The following is a 20,382-nucleotide window of genomic DNA, read 5'->3' on the forward strand; positions in this document are numbered from 1 at the left end:
GCAAACATAGCCACCACTTAAGTTGTAGAAAAAAGTTGGAAACATGCTCCACTTTACACAGCATTATAGTAAATGATACTGCCCACAAGCTTCAAAGGGCAGCATGAACTGGTTCCTTTTTATAGGGGATCTGGGTTTCATGGTTTGCAAAGAAAGACAAAAGTATATTCAGATATTCTTCTACATTCAGATATGCTTTTCTAGCATAACCTGCACGTTTCGTACACTCAACTGTGGAATTTTCACTTATCCAGGATTTCTTGAGTTTTGTAATCAGTGATGTTCAAATATTCTTTCAGGATTAAAAAATGACAAGACAGATGTTTATAAACCTTTAAAAAAGTGTAAACATCAAAACAGCAACTTTACAGGATAGGTTTTAATCATGGTCATTAATTCAGTTTGCATTATGCTGAAAATGTTTTATTATAACATTTTTAAGATAAATTTCACATCAATATTTCATAAACATTTCTTTATACTAACTATAATCTGATTTCTGTCAAATTACAATAAGTTAGAATAAAATTAATCAAAATTTACTCTTTTTGAAACATTTATGTCATATACTTTATTTTACTCTTTAAAAAATACTTCTGAATATACTTTTCTAAAAATTTAAAGATCTGAAACCTAGAATTAGAATGACTGTAATAAATTTGAATAATGAGCTCGAATTAGTGGCAAACTCAAATAACAATTTAAGTTATTTTTGTCTTAATTGTTTCAGATATATCTAAGTTACAGTTCTTAAATTTGAAAGTGCAAATTATTTCTAAAAGTCTATTAAAATTTTATTACACGCTTCAAAAGAATGTTCAATGAAAACAGAAACAGCAGAAAACTCATTTTGTTATAATGATAGTCATAAACAAGACAAAATTAGAAAATAAAATTTAATCAAATTTTATGGATTTTACAGATGTATCAATTTTTCCAAAAGAATGATTGCCCTTTTTCTTCTTTGTCTTCTCATGTCTGAATTGTTTCCCACGTGCTGATCCCAAATTGGGGAGTTCGTGCTGTGAAAGAAAAAGAGAATGTAAAATAAATATGAAAAAAAAGACTGAAATATTCTAAAGACAGGCTTATCATCATTTTCATTTCAATATCCATCATATATACTCTGTTAAATAAACTACAGTAACATCAAGAAGATTGCTTATAATGGATATTTATGGGAGATGATTTGCAATATATGGTAAAAATGACTGAAATGGCACACCTGTGACAGCTACAATGATATCAAAAGGCTATACAGTCAAAAGTCATTAATTCGGACACCCATAATCCTGACCTCAAAGCTACAAACTTTCAGTGCATGCGCCACGTTGCGAATATGCGGCTGGAAGACCTTTACGGCTGCGAATATGCGTGTTTGCACGCGCATTTCACGCTTACACATACGCGTTTAATGTATAACGAACGGTATAAGCTAAGCTAAAATTATCTAATTCAGTTAATGTTGCAGATTGCGTTGTTCTTTAATCTTCGAATTGGATCCCACTTATTATTTTTTGCAGACTGTTAGAGCAATTTTATAAAAGTAAGCTTGAACTTATGATTATGTCAAATAGAATTTCTGATATACATTTACTAATATGTAAAGGATCTACAAAGCGAAAGTATGTTTCGAAGTCCATTAAACAAAAAGTGGAATTGCTGCAAAAAATGGATAAAGGCATATCCGGCATATCCTTTGTTTTTCTAACCATTCCGAAATCTGTTTATCAATTTCACGCTGCTCTGCGGCGGCCGGGGGGGGGGACACCGCTGCATGCAATGAACTGGAAGTTGATCTGTCAGCACTATCCTTATCTTCAGGGCAGATGTTTTTATTTTATTTGGCTTATAATTCCTTACTAAATGTAGTATTTCATCTCGAAGTACTCTGTCTTTGATATGATTTAAATCAAATTCGTCATTATAATTCACAGTACTTACGTATTAACGCAACCAGGCCAAAATTCGCATAAATCGCCAAATTTGGCGACCCTACTTACGGCAATCCTACGTGTTATATGTAGTTTTGTAAAAAGAAAAAATAACACTGGGCGTGTACTACCACAGCAATGGGTTTTCGGCAGAATTTGCCGAGAAAAGAGACTTTTTTGGTTACTGTACCTAACAGAAGCGCCGTTACCCTCATGGAAAAAATTTGCGAAAATATCAAGGAAGGAAGCATCATTTATTCGGATTGCTGGAAAGGATACAATACAAGTGAGTTCAAAAATGCTGGATTTCTGCATGGAACTGTTAATCACAAATATAACTTTGTGGATCCCAACACGGGCGTTCACACACAACATGTAGAGCGCATGTGGAGCTCAGCCAAATGGCGCAACAAAAAACAGAGAGGAACAGCCCGTCATCATTTTGACTCATACCTTATCGAATTTATATGGCGCCAAGCTCAAGCTGTTAATGGCGAAGACGGTTTTCAATCAGTGCTAAAAGCAATAGCCAAAAGATTTTCACCGAAAAAATAATTCTGCAACTTATTCAAATTTGAAACCGGAAGGGTTTAATTGCTATTTTACATTTTAAAACAAAATAATATAAAAAACTGTATTAAAAATTATCTGTAATTAATAAATAGACATTTTCTTTCTATTCATACTTTTTTAGTGAAACTTACAAATCGCGCCAACCTGGTTGCGATAATACGTAAGTACCTAATTCGCTTCCGATAGTGAAGAATGTGACACAGAGGTTATTGAAAACGAAAAAATTTCGATTGACAAATTAGTCGGTATTCTCGACACAGCAATTATAGAATTTGAACAGCGGAACTTTGTAACTGAAGAAGAAATTATGTCTGTTTATAGAATTAAAAAGAAAGTATTATCACATAAAATGAAGCAACTTAAACAACTTACATTGAAAGAAATCTTTAATAAAGTAAACAAATAAATATTAAGCTTTTTTTTTGTAAATTTCGATACCCTTTAAATCATAATTGTTCTTTATTTCATAAATTACGGTTTCATATTTTTAATTTTATAATTTCTGCATGCCATTTTACCAGATTTAGAGTGATGATCTATAATCTGGAATCGCCGAAGTCCCGACGAGTCCGGATTAACGACTTTTGACTGTATTAGATAATTTGTATGCCTATCCTTCAAAAATTTCAAGGGTTCCTTGCAGTGAGGCAAAGACCTCCAAGATAGCTTTCTGTGATCATGGATGTTGCTCCATGAAGATTCAATAGCCATCCACAATGCATCATTAGTAGCTACATTCATTAATCCTGATTAATGAATGGGCCAATCCTTAAGCACTCATTCACATTTTCTTGCTAAAAAAAAAAAAAAAAAAATCAGACTACTGTGAAAGCCAAAAATTGGTCCCACGGCTAGTATAATACTTCTAGCTCTATGATTCTCACTGACGTACTTCTGTCTATTCATAATGGCTATGGCTCAGATGCCATTCTGTACAGCAGGAGTGAACACAAGTCTTGTCATGATGATGAAAATGCCCTGAATAATCTGCATTTTTTCAATTATAAATTTTAAACTGGTTTTTGCAGTTTGTATCTTGATGCCTCTTCTTCTAATATATGCACTACCTTAATTGCCTGGAGACATTTCAAAATGCAAACTGCATACTTATATATTATAGCAAATACTTTTGAACATTACATATAGCTTCGCCTCTTGGAATGTTAAATAAGTAAGAGCTTGAATATCAAAATGATTTTATAATACATATTATTCAATATTTATTTAGAAAATCATTTTTATTGTTTATTATTTTTCCAGTTTTAAAATCCTACTATAGTTTAAATTCAAGGAAATACAGTAATTAGCCTACTTTATGAACAATGTTTATTTCATTTATATAAAATTTAATAAAATCACATGCTTTTGAATGCTTAATATTAGAAAAGGAATACACGCCTAATAAAATCATTCATATTAACTCTACATGATCTTTTCGTGAAAAGCAGTTGCTCACAGTAAATGTATCTTACATTTTTATCATCCAAGAGTTGCAAGAGTTAATAAAATACAATTTGAAAAAAAAAATTAATACATTTAGTTTTTTTTTTTTTATTTTTTCTCATCAATTAATAAATTAACAACCTAAACAACTGCGACAATATATAAAGTTCAATTTTTCACACCTTTTTTTTCAAATCAATACTTTATTTATAAAGTAATTCCACCCAAACCAATGTAACAATAGTTCAAGTTTTGTTTTTTCAAACTTTTATTTTTTGTCAACACTTTACCTTTGCTATCTGGCTTGATCTTTGTAGTCTTGGATCAATTTCTATATTTTCGCTTTTTATTCGCCTGAAAGGAGAGGATCCCTGTAAATGAAATAAACAGTTATCATCATAATAATATAACAAAATAATAATAATTGCAAAGTTTATTTACTTAATTGAAAAAAATACAAGTTTTAATTTAATACATTTTAAAGCATAAAAAGTTATATAAACCAAGAATTTTAATGAGCAATGCCACGAAATGCATCTCTGATGAAATGTTTTTATTCTGCCTTGATCACAAATACAAGTATTTCATTGAAATTCAAAATTACTATAAAAACAGTTGGATATAAAATTTAAATAAAATTTTATGCTAGATTATTTTACAGAACTTTCCATGAAAATATTGCTATAAAATTATTTTTTCCATAACTTTTTATGAACCAACAAACAGTATGCATTTTGGTTTAAATGCAGAAAAGCAATTGCTCTATATGCACATAATGGAATTCCTGGTTGAAATCTCTTTTTTTAAACTTTGCACAGAAATTATATGCATGCATGCATTTTCAAGATAAGCAATGGGTTAAAAAAAAAAAAAAAAAAAAAAAAAACACTAGCCATAAAAATGAATAAATAATATGATACTTACAGAAAAATTAATGACCAGAAAATAAAAAATGATAGAAATTAGTATTAATAACCCATCAAACAATAAATAAATTGTTTGGCATTTTAAAAAATGTGTGCCTGAAATGATTAGCCAATTACAAATCATGGATTATATGATATAAAAGAATTCATTTATGGAAAATACATCTGTTAAGGTATCTACATGATCAATACAGCATGCTAAGGCTATGTCCTACAGGTTGATATAGTATTCCAATTTAAGATAAGGAATTCCTAATTTAAACATATCTGTGGGTGAACAATCTGCTTTGCCTGAACAAATTTCAGGAGAACAGAAATCAGTATGTTGCAATTAGTATAAACTTTTTAAAGATTACTGATCATCCAAGAAAGTTCACCTATTGTTGATAAAAGACAACCTAGCACGCTAAACAAGATTTTTTTCAAATGATTTATTACAATAACAATTGTGCATAAAAGTGTCAACCAAGGCTTTTAAATAAAATAGTGATATTAGTCTAGATGCCATTAAATTTCTTTTCATCGCTATAATTTTCTACAAGTTCCGAAACTAACAAATTTTTCAAATTATTTTTCTTTCAAATCAAATACAGCATAAAATTACACAAATTTTATAGGATTAATCCCCTCTAAAAATTCAGGTCTGACAGTCAAAATTTTAAAAATAAAATAATGATTCAAAAAACCACCACCCACAAAAGATGATGCTAAAAAAATCTTGCATGCAACATGAAATCAGGCATATAATTTCATTAAACAGTTAAAAGAATGCATACCCTGCGTTTCTTCGTTGTTTCTGGCCCTATTTGATTCTCGCTTTTACGTTTTCGATCTGCATTTTTCACGGATTGCAAATTATTATTTTCACTAGAATTTGAAATGTCTAGTTTTTGTTTTTTTGACTGTGATTTAGCATTAAAAGATGTCTCACCATTTTTTTTTAGAGAAGTATTTTCCGATGCACTCTCTGAATCTGAACTGGAACTGTCTTCTCGCTTTTGCTTTGATGAGTTTTGTGATTTGATGGATTTAGATGAAGATACATTAGAAATTTGTTTTGCTTGAGCATCTTCTGACCCTGATGAACTATCACTTGAATCTTGTTTAGTCCCTTTATTACTAACTCCACTTTTATTATTTAATACTTGACTTTTCTGAACACTTTCATCATCAGATGATTCTGATGAGCTATCAGCTTCATTTGATGTTTTAGATTTCAATGCTTTTTGCTTAGTTAATGAATTATTAATTACAGTAGATAAATTTGTAGATTTTTCTTTTAATGAAACTGATGTATTAAGTGATATTTTCTTTGACTCATCCCCAGAACTGCTAGAATCTGAGGATTCTTTCTTACCTTTACCACTAACATTTATCATTTTCAAAGCAAGTGATTTATTACCTGATTTAGAGACAGGCTTACCAACAGAAGAAGGTGTAGAAGTATTCTTTGATTTCTTGGGTTCATTTTCACTTTCAGAACTAGATGAACTCTCAGCTTTGCTTCCACCTTTTTTTCTTTTAGTTGCAGTACCTTGTTCTATAACCTTGCTTTTATTTTGATTTATTTTGGCAGAAGCAAGTTTGCTCTGAGAGAGATCTGCAGCATCAGAATCTGAGGAATCATCAGAACTTGAACTTGCCTGCTTTTTAGATTTAATCTGCTTTCCATTCACAATTGTGCTACTGGAAGCCTTCTCTTTAACCATCTTAGCTGGTGTTTCTGATTTACTAAAACTTTGTTTAGGAGTTGTAACTGCAGGTGTTGCATTCTCATCATCAGAATCTGAGCTTGAACTATCTGAAGACTGCTTACCACTGACAGCCTTGGCTGGAGTTTTGTTGAGTAAGCTAGCATTTTTATTCTGTATAGCTGAAATGGCTTTTTTATTTGAATTTTCTTCCTCTGAATCTGAGCTATCACTATCAGAGGATTTGTTTCCACTGGTACTCTTAACTGGTGCTTTATTTAATATACCAACAGTTTTAGTCTGTTGAATATTTTTTGATTGTGCTGGTTTTTTACTTTCTTCTTCTGATTCAGAAGAATCATCAGAACTTTCTGAAACATCATGTGGAGTTTTCTTTTTCTTAACTGCCTCATTTTTGCTTCCGGAGCCTTGAGAAGGAACTGTAGTTCCAATGACCTGTTTCCCTTTTAAAGGAGATTTTGATGCTACTGGTGTGTTTATTTTTTTAGATGTGTTTTTATTATCAGAATCTGAGGAAGAATCTTCTGAACTTTCATCTGCTTTGCTAGAATTCTTTTTTTTAGCACTGTTCATTTGAGGCTTACTGCTTGAATCCTCAGAATCTGAACTTGACTCTGAACTATCTGCAGGTTTGACAGCATTACTCTTTAATGTGGCACTAACTGGTATAGGCTTTTGCTTAGGCTGCAAACTCTGCACTTTAGAACTGTTTAAAGGAGTAGATGTTTTTCTAGCTAATGATACCATTACATCTTTTTCATCCTCAGATTCTGAACTAGAATCATTCTCTTCAGCAAACTTTGAAATTGCCTTGTTCCAATTATTTGGCTGGTTTGCTTTAACTAATTCAGATGCATTTTTTTCTGAATCTGAACTTGAACTATCAGATGAATCTTTTTTTGATACATTCTTAACTGCTTGAATCAGAGGTGCCTTAGCTTGCTTATTAGAAGGTACAGGTTTGTTAGATACATTTTTGCTTGATTTAATTTTTTCTTCACTTGAATCAGAACTGGAGTCACTGGAGCTCGAATCAGGAGTTTTTGTTGCATGCAATGGTGATTTTTTTGCATGAAGTGAAGTTTGATGAAGAACTGGCTTATTTACAGAGACTTTCATCTTATTCTCTTCTTCAGAATCAGAACTTGAATCCGAGTCAGATTTTCCTTCTTTATGTTCAGATATACTTTTAGTTTTCATATTAGTATTTTTACCAGCACTAACAGAAACAGATTTTTGTTTCCCAACTACCTTTGCTTTATTTTTCTCATCCTCAGAATCAGATGATTCTTGAGTCTGCTTTGATAGAGGTTCCTGGGCTTGAAGAGATGATGTATCTTTACTTTTACCATTTTCGTCAGAGCTTGAATCAGAACTGGATTCAGCAGTCTTCATTTTTTTCTGGGCTTCAATTTTAGATTTCAAATTAAGATTTTTTTTGGCAGATGTATCTATACTTTTACTATTTTCGTCAGAGCTTGAATCAGAACTGGATTCAGCAATCTTCATTTTTTTCTGGGCTTCAATTTTAGATTTCAAATTAAGATTTTTATTGGCAACAGATGTATCCTTACTTTTACTATTTTCGTCAGAGCTTGAATCAGAGCTGGATTCAACAGTCTTCCTTTTCTTCTGGGCTTCAATTTTAGATTTCAAATTAAGATTTTTATTGGCAGGAGTAGCAAGAGAGTTATTTTTTGAGGCTGATTTTGCATTATTTTTTTCATCCTCAGAATCAGATGAATCAGATGATTTTTTTGCTTTTTGAGACTGAGGAACAGGCATGTTGGTTTTTGGCGAAGGTAAATTAACTTTTGATGGCTTTCCAGAAGTATTGTCATCAGAATCAGAACTATCTGAGGAAGTTGATTCACTCTTAGCCTCTTGTGGTTTTACAGGAGCCTTTGTCGGCACCTTGGAAGCTCCTTTAGAGAGAGATAATGCAGTTTTAGGTTTCGCTGGTTCGTCAGAATCAGATGAGTCCTCAGAACTGTCCTCTGTTTCTTCAGCTGCTTTCTTCAGTTGGGCAACAGGTGCAGTTATTTTCGGCATTTGCTTCGCTTGACTTAGATTACTGTCGTCATCATCAGAACTGGAACTACTACTTTTGTTCTTGACATCAGTTTTGGATTCTGAAAGAATCAAGTCAGAATTAATAGAAAAATAAAAAGTATTAATCTGTATAAATATAGTTAGTATATTTAAAAAGGCACATTTAATACAGACTTCTGAAAAAATGAAATATTATTATATTGAGTAATGAATTTTTAATTTTCCTTATCCCAAAGTACTCATTCCTCCCTTTTAATTAATTTTACTTTCTGAAAATTAAAAGAACAGTAATATTCTATGTATACATTTCTGAGAAGGCTTAAATGAAAAACACAGTACATTAAGAACCATCTGAATAAATACACACTACCTGTTGATTAGAAAATCACATTCATTTCAAAGATACTTGAATTTATTAAGCAGCTCAGTTTTAATAGACGGTGATTTGTGTTTTGCAAAATGTGATATCAGAGCTACAAAATTTCTAGTAAGATAACCTGTAACTAATCTAATATGTTATCGGTTTTCCCGGATTATAGATCATCAATTTAAATCTGGTAACATGGTATGCAGAAATTATAAAATTAAAAATATGAAACCGTAATTTATGAAATAAGGAGCAATTATGATCTAAAGGATATCAAAATTTACAAAAAAACTTAATATTTATTTATTTACTTTATTAAACATTTATTTCAACGCACGCATGCGTAAAGCACACATTACGCATAGTCGAAATTAGAAAACTGCAACCAGAAAACTATTTCATGTGTATTCGTGATATTTATAATGACGAGGAATTTGATTTAAATTATATCAAAGACGGAGTACATCGAGATGAAATACTACATTTAGTAAGGAATTATAAGCCGAATAAAATAAAAACATCTGCCCTGAAGATAAGAATAGTGTTGACAGATCAACTTCCAGTTTACTGTGCGCTGCGATGTACCCCCTGCAGAGCAGCGTGAAATTGATAAACAGATTTCAGAATGGCTAGAGAAACAAAGCATATGCCTTTATCCATTTTTTGCAGTAATTCCACTTTTTGTTTGATGGACATCGAAACATGCTTTCGCTTTGTAGATCCTTTGGCAGCTCCAGAATCAGAAATTCTTTTTGACATAATCGAAAGTTCAAGCTTACTTTAATAAAATTGCTCTAACAGCCTGCGAAAATCTTCGTATTGGAATTCGAAGATTAAGGAACAATGCAATCTGCAACATTAACTGAAATAGATAATTTTAGCTTAGCTTATACCATCCGTTATCCATAAAACACGCATGTAAACGTATTATGCACGTACGTAAAGGTGTTACGTGCATACGCAAACGCATTATGCGTTTACGCATGTGCAAAAAGTTTGTAGCTTTGAGGTCCGGATTATGGACGTCCGGATTAAAGACTTTTGACTGTACTTTAAGATGATGGTAAAAATTTTATAGGCCATAATTTAAAATTTAAAAAAAATTAATTAAAAATAAACATTTTAAGAATAAATCATAAAAAATGGGAACATTTTATTTGGAATGAACCTAAATTTCGAAATACGAAAGGAAGAATCAAATAAGTTCTATCAAAAAATAAATATTAATAAATATATATCAAATTCAATTAACATTGAGGAGCTAAAATTTTGAGCACTAATTTTATAAAAACAATTTGTGTCATTTTTGCGAAACTCTGCAGTTTCACATATTTCGAGTCGTAGATTAGAAATACAGGAAAAAATTGGCATGTCATTTCAGAAAGATTCCAATTTTGTGTCAAAATACCTATATTCGAACAATGCTACATATAAATCGTAGGTCCTAGACATATCCTAGGTCGAGCTTTCGCGACATGAAAAATGCTGTTTGAATTTTATCAATCGACCCAGTAGCATGGGAGATATAGAACTGTCTCCCTTTTTTTTGCACACTGTAAATGATACACATGACTACGGACTCAACTGTCAACTTGCTTCTTCATCTGCAAGTATATTTCAAGAGCATCATAGTCAATTGTTAACAATAATCATAATTTAGATATGAAATTTAAAGGTAAATTATAACAGGATATTTTACATGGAAAGCTTATGAAGCTGTTAGTACTGTATTCTACACATGGAGAAAGCAAACAGCATAAGTTCTCATCATCCAGCATGAAAGCTTGAATTTCCCACAGTCAGTAAAAGCTTGACTATTTGGAAAGCTCGCCAAATTCCAAATAATTTAGCTTATAAAAAATAAAATTCACATTAAAAAGCCAAATGAATGGTAAAAATTTCTGCTCTAAAACTATAAAAACAAATGCCCTTTTTTTTTACCAACTTGAATATCAAAAGCTTAATATCATAATATTTTTTGGGGGGTACGCATTTTTGGAATGAAAGATGAAAGTCGACATATTTAATTACTAGATTAAATTTTTTACTTTCACAAAAAAAAAAAAAGTCAAATATCTGCTAACTTGAAGAAAAGGTACGGCGACCAGATGAATGTGTCACAAGCTGAAAATCTTGAAGCATGAGCCTCATGGTCTGAGCCTGAATGTAGCCGAAATTATTTCAGAATTCTCTGTTAGTGAGATAAGGAATGATAATCAACACAGTAGAAATTGCAAAATATAAGATAATTTGGAAGATATCTTCAAATCTCTTAGAAAAGACCAATCCTCAATAAAGCGTCAAGAAATTCGAAGTATTCATTCTGAACAGAAACTTCTACCTAAAAAAGAGCTCAAACATAACACTGAAAGCATACTTCACACTTGTAACAATTTCTTTTAAAGTAGTTAAAGAGGTTAACTTTCATAATTTTCTATTACCAATATTTCTACAACTTTCACTGAAAGAATGAAATTAGAAATGTACGAAAATCCATAGACAAATAATTTTTCGAATTCAGTATTTCTAGCGAAATCTTGAACAGTAATTCTTTTATTAAGAGAAGAAATTGATCTCACTTTCTCTAGTTATGTTGTAATCATTGTTTACTGTATTTTTCATACTTATGATTTAATTAGCAACTTGGATGAAATTTCTTGTGTATCTTTGAGATGTACAGCATGCTTATTTTCATAGTGTTGTATTTACGTAGCTTTATAATTAGTAACGTTTTTTGGAAATAGTATCAAAACTATGTGCCTTAACATCTTTTCACCGTCTTTATTGTGGTTATTATTTGTACTTTTTAGCTGACTCAGTCCCCAGCTCATTAGTTCCAGACATTTATTTCGCAAAGAATTCCATACCCCTTTGTTAAGAATGATGTCATCTAATTTAAATTTTCTGCAACACCATTCACATCTTATCAATGCTACTTGCAGTACGTGAGTTGAATGCCAGATAGCTAGGTTTTTACTATATAATGTACAAATAGGTTGATGGTAATTGAGTTTGATAACATCATTATATTACTTTTAATAATGATATAATTATTTTTATATAATCATTATATTACTTTTACACAGAACAAGGAATGCTCATAAACTAAGTAAAGACAAATTTGTATTAAAACTTACCAGTCAATTTCTTTTCTTTTGAAGTAGGCAAGTTTTCAGATAATCTGCAATGAAGTTTGGTTTCCATTTAAAAACTTTCATAATTTTAAGCATATACATATATATAATTCATAATTTAGTTTAGTTAACAAAATAAATGCTTCTTAACCCTATGATATTTCTACTTTGAAAAGGCAGGAATGAGAATTGCTCTTCCTGTTCATTTTTTAAGCTGACAGGAACCCTTGCAGACTTCAATCATTTGTCTCTGCATGAAGAATTCGGTTTTCTTTTTATTCTTACTGGTTCAGCATTCAAAATTAGATCATCTGCACTTAAAAGCTAAACTTTATATTACATTTGGTTTCTGGAGAAATTCTTTCTATTCATTTCATGTAATTAGTAAAAATTTGTAGTCGAAACACAAAAAAATCTCTAAAATGTTCTACTTCTGTGTTTTTAAATTTATATTTAAAAATATTTTGAATGTTCTTCAAATAAATAATTAAAAAAATTAATAATTTAAAATAACTAAGATAATCATGAAACATATTCAGGGTTCATAGCCACATTTTAGTTAAAAAAATAAGCACCTTTCTAATTACATTATACACAACTGCATAACCTTAAAAATTACACTTGTAATTTAAAATATGAGAAAAGCAGTATTTATTAAGAGAGAATAAGCATTACCTCAACCATGGAAAATACTTTTTTTTTTTTTTAATTTAAATAACAGTTCAATTTACAGAACTAGTTTACAATGAGAGGGGAAAAAAACTTTCCAGAACTAAACTATATTACAAGATTTAATGATGAAATTTCAGTTCAAAATAGAGAAAATAAATAATAAGGCATATTTATTGCATTCGCTTGGAACCTAATAATAAATACAATTTATGCTTCCACACATATTGATATTTAAATAATTTAAATCTAAATTCTGAACATTTTCTAAATTTTCATTGTACTATATCAGTTTTCCCTTAACAGATATTGCAAGCAAAGTAATTTAAGTAAAAAAGAGGAACATTTCTGAAATCAGAAGACAGAAATTTGCTTCAGGCAATCCTTTAACAGCAAAAGCTTGATTAACCTGCATACTTGGAAATTGGCGAATATTCAGACAGTCGAGCGTAACTTGAAAAAGAGGAGGCGGGGGTAGACTGTAGCCACTCTTTAAATTTTTCCGCTAAATAAATGCTTTTGACATTTCGATATGCGTATCATATAAAAATAAACCAATGGAACTGAAAAATATTCTGCTTAGCAAGCACAGTAAAACTCTTTTAAGTGTTCATAAACAAATCTCGGACAGAACATCAAAATTAATTATCTCTGCAAAATACTGCAAACGTTATTGCGCAATACGTGCGCTGTAATTCTTCCCTACGTGATATTATGCAATCGGAATCAACAGCTGACGGTATTGGGAGAATAAAGAACTAAATAACTGGGGTGTTTTTCATTCTAATTTTCAACAGACAGCGTTAAATTTCCGGAATCAATATTCGAGATTTTGCAGAGAACGGGGAGAACCTCCCAATCTTCGTACTGTATAAAGTTTTGGCCAAAAAAACAAAATTATTTTGACTATTCAATTACTTTCCCTTTATTTAAGCCATTCCGAACATTATTCCTTAGAAGCTAATCTGTGTTAAAACACAACCATTTTTAGAAGTTTACTACACTTCAGCAGTTACTGCAACTATGTTATTATAAACATTCATACATATGCTCATAATATAAGCATAACGATCATAATAAACATGAATATGAACTGACCAAGCGGAACGAGAATGCAAATTATTAAGATCTTGATAGGAATTCAAACGTGTGTAGTATTTGGGTGGGAGGAAAAGAATGCCGAATGTACCGGAATTTTCTACTGCTTTTGCATTTCACTGACCGATAGAACGCCGGGCACCTGTCTGTACTCTTCGTGCACACCAAAGGTTATGTTAATGCAGCGAAAGGGGAAAAGCTATTTCCGGGAGTATGATTCACCATCTAACATTCCATATTAGGAAGAAAAGTTGTTTATTTAGTTTCGGCTTTGGTACGTGGAAAAATAGCGCGTTCATTTAAAAAAAAGCACTAAAAGCAAAAAATAAGCACTAAAAACAAAAAAATAAGGGCTTTAAAGAAAAAGTAAGTACCTATAAGGGCCTTTATATTTTATTTTCAAATATAAGAACTTATAAGGACCGCTACGAACCCTGATATTACTGAAGATAAAATAATTGCTATAAAAAATGTCAGAACCAAAAAAAAGTTCAATTTTATATATGATGTACTGAAGTGCTGGTTTCAGTTATGCCTTATTATGAAATAAGCACAGTACAAAGTCCAAGATCCGAAGTGATCTAAAATCCAGACCTCAAAAGTGGCAACAGCTTTTTTAAAAAAAAATAGGCTTTATGCATGCGCATTTGATCCCCCCATACATAAAACATGCGGCGTTCCGATTCTTAATTTCCCTTTGGCACTGAATAAATACCTCCTTTTTAAAGAAACAATAGCATAAATTTGTATGATCAATAATTTGGATCCATAGCTGCATATGCTTAGCATACATCTCAAACTGAAACATTCTAAATAGAAACATCATTGATTTTACACCTACTAATATCTTATATACCTCATGGCAACTTGGCGAGTCATTATTTATTATATTTTCCTTTTATTGCCTCATGTTTATCAACATATGACAACTCGAGTAATGACTCGTGCAGCGATATCCAGACAATTTTTTATATTAATAATTTAATAAATAAACAGTGTGGTAACCTTTTGTGTTGACTTCATCATGCTTGACAATAATTACAGACTTAAGTTAAAGGCACTAAGAAATGATGAAAAGGAAAAATTTAACAAAAATTTTTTTCATATGCTAAAAATAGATTTTGTTAATGAAACTCATAGGCCAAAAGATTACATTTAGTGCTATTTGAATTAAAAATAACTGATAACCCAGAACACATAAATCTAGAACCGTTATCTTAGCTCATATGGGTGCATCGGACGGCAGAATCTAAGGAAGACAAAAGTTTAGGAATTTGGGGAAGCACCGAGTGGCAAAATTAAGGGATGACACACTTTTTATAATTTAGGGAAAGCACTGAGCTCCAAAATTTAGGGGCGGCTAAAATTTAGAACTTAGGAAGGCACTTTGTAGTAGAATTTAGGTCTCACAGAGACTGCATTCAGGCAGTATTTAGTGCCAGCCCTAGCTAAGCTTTCAGTATATGTGGGAGTTTATTCAAAACTCAGATTAGCCTTAAGCATGTGCAAGAAATAGACGTAGGTATTATAAATAACTAATACAATTCACGCTTAATTCAGTACGCGATAGAAGCAACACAAAATTTAGCAGAGCAACTTGTCTTTCGTCGCCAATCTTATGATATATAGCCAGTAATGTACAGCGGATGCTAAAACTATCTTTACTGATTCTAAGGAATATTAGTTAATGTAGCAGACTGTGCTGCTCCTTAATCTTCTACTTTGATACAGCTTATTATTTTTTGCAGACTGTTATTATTACAACACTTTTATAATAATTGAACCTTGAACTTTCGATTATTTCGAAAAGTTTCTAATTCTGGAACTGTTAAAGGATCTGCAAAGCGAAAGCATAAAATTGTTCGTTATGGCTAAAAAGTGATGATCATGACAAAGTGATGACTGAACGGGTCAGACAGCATCGCAGGGAAGGCATGCCATTGATGGGTGCAATGCTAATAGCTCAAGCCAAAATACTTCATGAAGAAATGAACTTAAAAACTGAGTGCACATAATCGACAGGTTGGTTAATGAAATTTAAAAATCTCCATGATAAAGCAATTAAAAATTTCAAGTAAAAAAGCTTCAGCTGATACTGAAGCTGCTGAACTATTTTCAGATGAATTCATTGAACTCATTAGTTTTTTATCTCCAGAACAAATTTAAACACTCATGAAACTGGTCTTTTCTAGCGTCAAAGATTCCTAAGCGAGCCTAACAATTTTAGCGTGCACAAATGCTGCAGGAACGCACAAGTGCAAACCTTTCATAATCAGAAAACATACAATGACCTCGAGCATTTAAAGGAGTAACGATTTTTCCCATTATATATTGTGCAAATAAAACAGCAAGGATGACACAAACATTAATGAATGATTGGTTTGAAAATTATTTTATACCGGAGGCTCGGCAACATTTGAATTTGACTGGTTTACCTGATAACTCAAAATTAGTCCCGATTATTGACAACTGTTTGGCTCATAGTGGAAGATAATGTATTCCTATTATTCTTTGCTCCAAATTGTACATCCGCCATTCAGCCTACCGATTTCAGAATAGTGCGTGCGCTGAAATGCAAATATAAAGTAGCATTTTTTAAATCCATGTAAAATTTCTTGAACAATGATAGCTGCGAATTTTGAAGGTTTTTGGTATATCACAAACTAAAGGTGAAATTTTCCAGTTAATGGATTTAGTAAAGAAATGTAGAGAAGCGGTAATAAATGAAGATGATATAACAGAAGTTTTTCATTGCGATGACAACGCCCCAATAATCAACAGTTAATGGACGGCAAAATCTGAAGTATGGTTCTACATCTGGAAAATACCACTACCGATAGTGAAGAAAGTGATGGAGAGGTTATGGAAAACAAAAAATTATGGTTCACAAGTTAGTTGGAATTCTCGACACAGCAATCACAGGACTTGAACAGTGGAACTTTATAACTGAAAAAGATATTATGTTTGTTTATATAATTAAAGAGAAAGTATTATTATAAAAAAAAATGAAGCAACTTAAATAGCTTAAGAAATGACTGAAAGAAATGTTTAATAAAGTAAACAAATAAATATAAAGCTTTTTTCATAAATTTTGATACCCTTTAGATCATAAATGCTCTTTATTTCATAAATTACGATCTCATGTTTTTAATTGTATAATTTCTGCATGCTATCTTACTAGATTTACATTGATGATCTAATATTTGGGGAAATCTCAAATCCAGAATCACCGAATTCCAGATCTCAGACTTTGTACTATACTTTGGATCCGGCTTATTATTTTTTGTAGACTGTTAGAGCAATTTTATAAATGTAAGCTTGAACTTTTGATTATATCAAAAAGAGTTTCCGACTCTGGAGCTGCCAAAGGATCTACAAAGTGAAAGCATGTTTCGATGTACCACTTCTGATTGTGGAGAAAGTGACAGAGAGGTTATTGAAGATGAAAAAATTTCGATTGACAAGTTAGTTGGTATTCTCGACACAGCAATTACAGGACTTGAACAGTGGAACTGAACAAGAAATTATGCCTGTTTATAGAATTAAAGAGAAAGTATTAGCACAAAGAACAAAGCAACTTAACTTACATTGAAAGAAATGTTTAATAAAGTAAAGAAATAAATATTAAGTTTTTTTTATAAATTTTGATACCCTTTAGATCATAATTGCTCTTTATTTCATAAATTATGGTTTCATATTTTTAATTTTATAATTTCTGCATTCCATCTTACCAGATTTAAATTGATGATCTATAATCCAGAATCGCCTAAGTCCCAACGAGTCCAGATTAAAGACTTTGTACTGTATAAATATATTTTTACAATTTAAAAATCAACTGAAATTCTTCAGATATAAATTTAGCAAATCAATAAAAATAATTTGTCTTCCACTTCATGTCGAGTCCATTACCTTGAGATTATTTTATAGATAAACTAGTCAAGATAAGTTAGACTACTCTGAATATGTACTGCCCTGTTTATGCAGATTTACAAACTAATTGTGGGTAAAATAATCTCAAGCTAACGGACTTGATATGAAAGGAAAAACAAATTATTTTTATTGATTTGATAAAGAAAAAAACTTCTGTAATTAATTTTTATCATGAATATATCAGACTAATAGTTCATATTTAAAATAATTATGCTCCATTACTTAAAAAAAAAAAAGGTGCTTTTCCGTTTTGCCAGCACAGATCTCGCCAAGCAGACTTTATTGATGACAACATACAGTATACACATAACAAACATAAGTTCTAAGAATTTTTTTTTTATTTTGAAGGCATAAACATTTTAATATCATTTAAAATTCTGTAAAAAGCTAATAAATTTGTAAAAAGACATTAAGAATTTACTATGCTTTCATGGTTCAACATTCTGATTTGGCGGTTTATATCTCGTGACCCCAAGTGGTCTCATCTCACATAAACTATGCTACAAAAATCTAATTCTCTCAGTAGTTATGTACATTAATTTCAAATTAAATCTTAATTTGGAATACAAGTTTAAATTCAAGAATTATTTCAATTCGTACGAATAGCTTACTCAGAAATTATTTAAAACTGTACTGCTTTACTTCGCTAGTGCATTCTCATAAGAATTGATGAATTTAACCCTTGACTTTGTTTTTTTTTATATTTTCGCCTTTGGGTGAGCAGTGTGATTGCATCCTAATTGACTTAATTACCGCAAAGGGCCTCAGGGTATAAAATTGAACTATCTGGTAAATATTCTATGTAACTGTATGCCAGTATTGAAAGAAACTGGAGTAATGGGTTACCAGTGAGCATATTCCATTAGGCATCAGTTTCACCATTATTGGCAGCTTTATCGCCTGTGCCGGCAAAATGGAAAAGTACCAAAATAAATTAGGTTTCAAAACAAAGAGGTTAAATAACATAAAATTTGAATGGAACAGGCATTGTTGCTTATGATCACATTTAAGATTTATATCTAAAAAATTTCAATTGAATTTTTTTATATACTTTAATTTGTAGAAATATATTTAGTCATCTTTATGCAATGCATTCCTCAAATTAAACTTTAAATATTAATTTATCTTGAATTTTTTTCTGGGACAGCATAGCAGCAATATTTGAAAATGGGCAATCTGTAGTGTACAGCAGTGCTCCGCAACCTTTTCTCACCTGCGACGCACAAAAAATCTTTCTGGAATTTCGTGGCACACCAAAAGCTAATGTATATATGTATTGATTTATACACAAAATTTACAATAATTTTTTGTTTTTAATTTGAAAAATATACAATTATAAAACCATAACATATTTATTTATATGCAATCATAATAATTATCAATGTTATACCTGCGCTTGCTTCAATGAACACAAAAGTTTTATATTCGGCTCAATATCTGACAACGCAACACAAAGTTCTTGGTCAAGATCTTTTAAGCATGACCGCTTATCATTTTTAATTAATAATAGAGTTGAAAAACTTTGCTCACATAAATATGTCGTAGAAAATGGAAGTAATGTTAAAACTGCTTTTTCGGAAATATGAGGATATTCTTTTTTAACGTAAATCCAGAAAACATCTAATGGAACTTCGGAGAAGTATAATTTTAAAGTTCGTGTCACTTTTCAAATCTGTAAATTCCTCTCGAACTTTTAGAGGCAGCGCTTCCGTAGAATTTATTACATTGTTTGCAAAAGGATTTCGAATCCAATCGTATTGTTCCATATTAATGGAATAAAAAAATTGTCATTGTGTACATGATAAAAAATTGAAAAATGTCAAATACATGTATTTGATTGCAGCACACCTATATTCTACTCATGGCACACCGGTTGCAGAGCACTGGTGTACAGCTCGAGTCATTTAACAAGTAAGCATTATCTTTTATTGCTTTCACCAATTTAACAATGCTAATATCTTAAAAACTGCAGTCAGCAAAAATTTTTGCTTATGCTGTGTTAATTCTTATACTGAACTTCACAATTTATTCTCAAACTGGACAAAAGTTTTTCCCCCCCTCAAACAAATTTTAATAGTAAATTTCTGTATGATTTTTCAAATTACTTTTGACAATTAAAATACTATATTAAAAAAATTACCTTTCATGAATGATAGCTTCCAATGAGGGACTTCCTAGAGGAAGTGGTTTCTAAAAAAAGATAGAAACAATAGAAAACTTTAATCCAACTTAAAAAGATAATTAAAAATGAACAACTTAATATGAAATTTTAAGCTTTAAATTTTATGATGCCTTAAAAAACAGCCTTTTTAATTATGTATAATAAAATGCACAGCAATACAGAATTAAGCTTCAAAAGCAATATTTTGCAAATTATTTATAAAATATAGATTATATATAATAATTTCTATATTATAATTCCATATAATAGTTCTATATAATAGATTCTATACAATAATATAAGTTCTCTGATAATTCTATGTTTTACAACATATTTATTTTCCCTCTCTTTCACACTATTATATTGCTTGAGAAAAGACGACT

General features: G+C 30.9%; 1 protein-coding gene across 3 annotated transcripts in view; it reads right to left on the bottom strand.

Annotated features, from left to right (window-relative positions):
* Positions 1-882: 882 nt before the first annotated feature.
* Positions 883-20,382, bottom strand: part of LOC118186236 (uncharacterized) — a 28,692-nt gene continuing 9,192 nt past the window's right edge. Inside the window, exons 2-6 of one of the 3 annotated variants that reach the window (XM_035356321.2) lie at positions 19,979-20,028; positions 12,145-12,188; positions 6,279-8,720; positions 4,241-4,321; positions 883-1,022 (exon numbers count right to left, since the gene is read on the bottom strand). In XM_035356321.2, coding sequence (XP_035212212.2) covers positions 4,275-4,321; positions 6,279-8,720; positions 12,145-12,188; positions 19,979-20,028 — 2,583 coding nt within the window. In that variant the 3' untranslated portion in view covers positions 883-1,022; positions 4,241-4,274. Of the gene's footprint in view, positions 1,023-4,240; positions 4,322-5,652; positions 8,721-12,144; positions 12,189-19,978; positions 20,029-20,382 lie in introns of all 3 variants that reach the window. The other 2 variants (XM_085825932.1, XM_085825931.1) reach the window with 2 other exon arrangements.

This window comes from Stegodyphus dumicola, chromosome 10, assembly GCF_044657685.1.
Source record: "Stegodyphus dumicola isolate Sdum_Otavi_A_Nest chromosome 10, ASM4465768v1".
Taxonomy (NCBI): Eukaryota; Metazoa; Arthropoda; class Arachnida; order Araneae; family Eresidae; genus Stegodyphus; species Stegodyphus dumicola.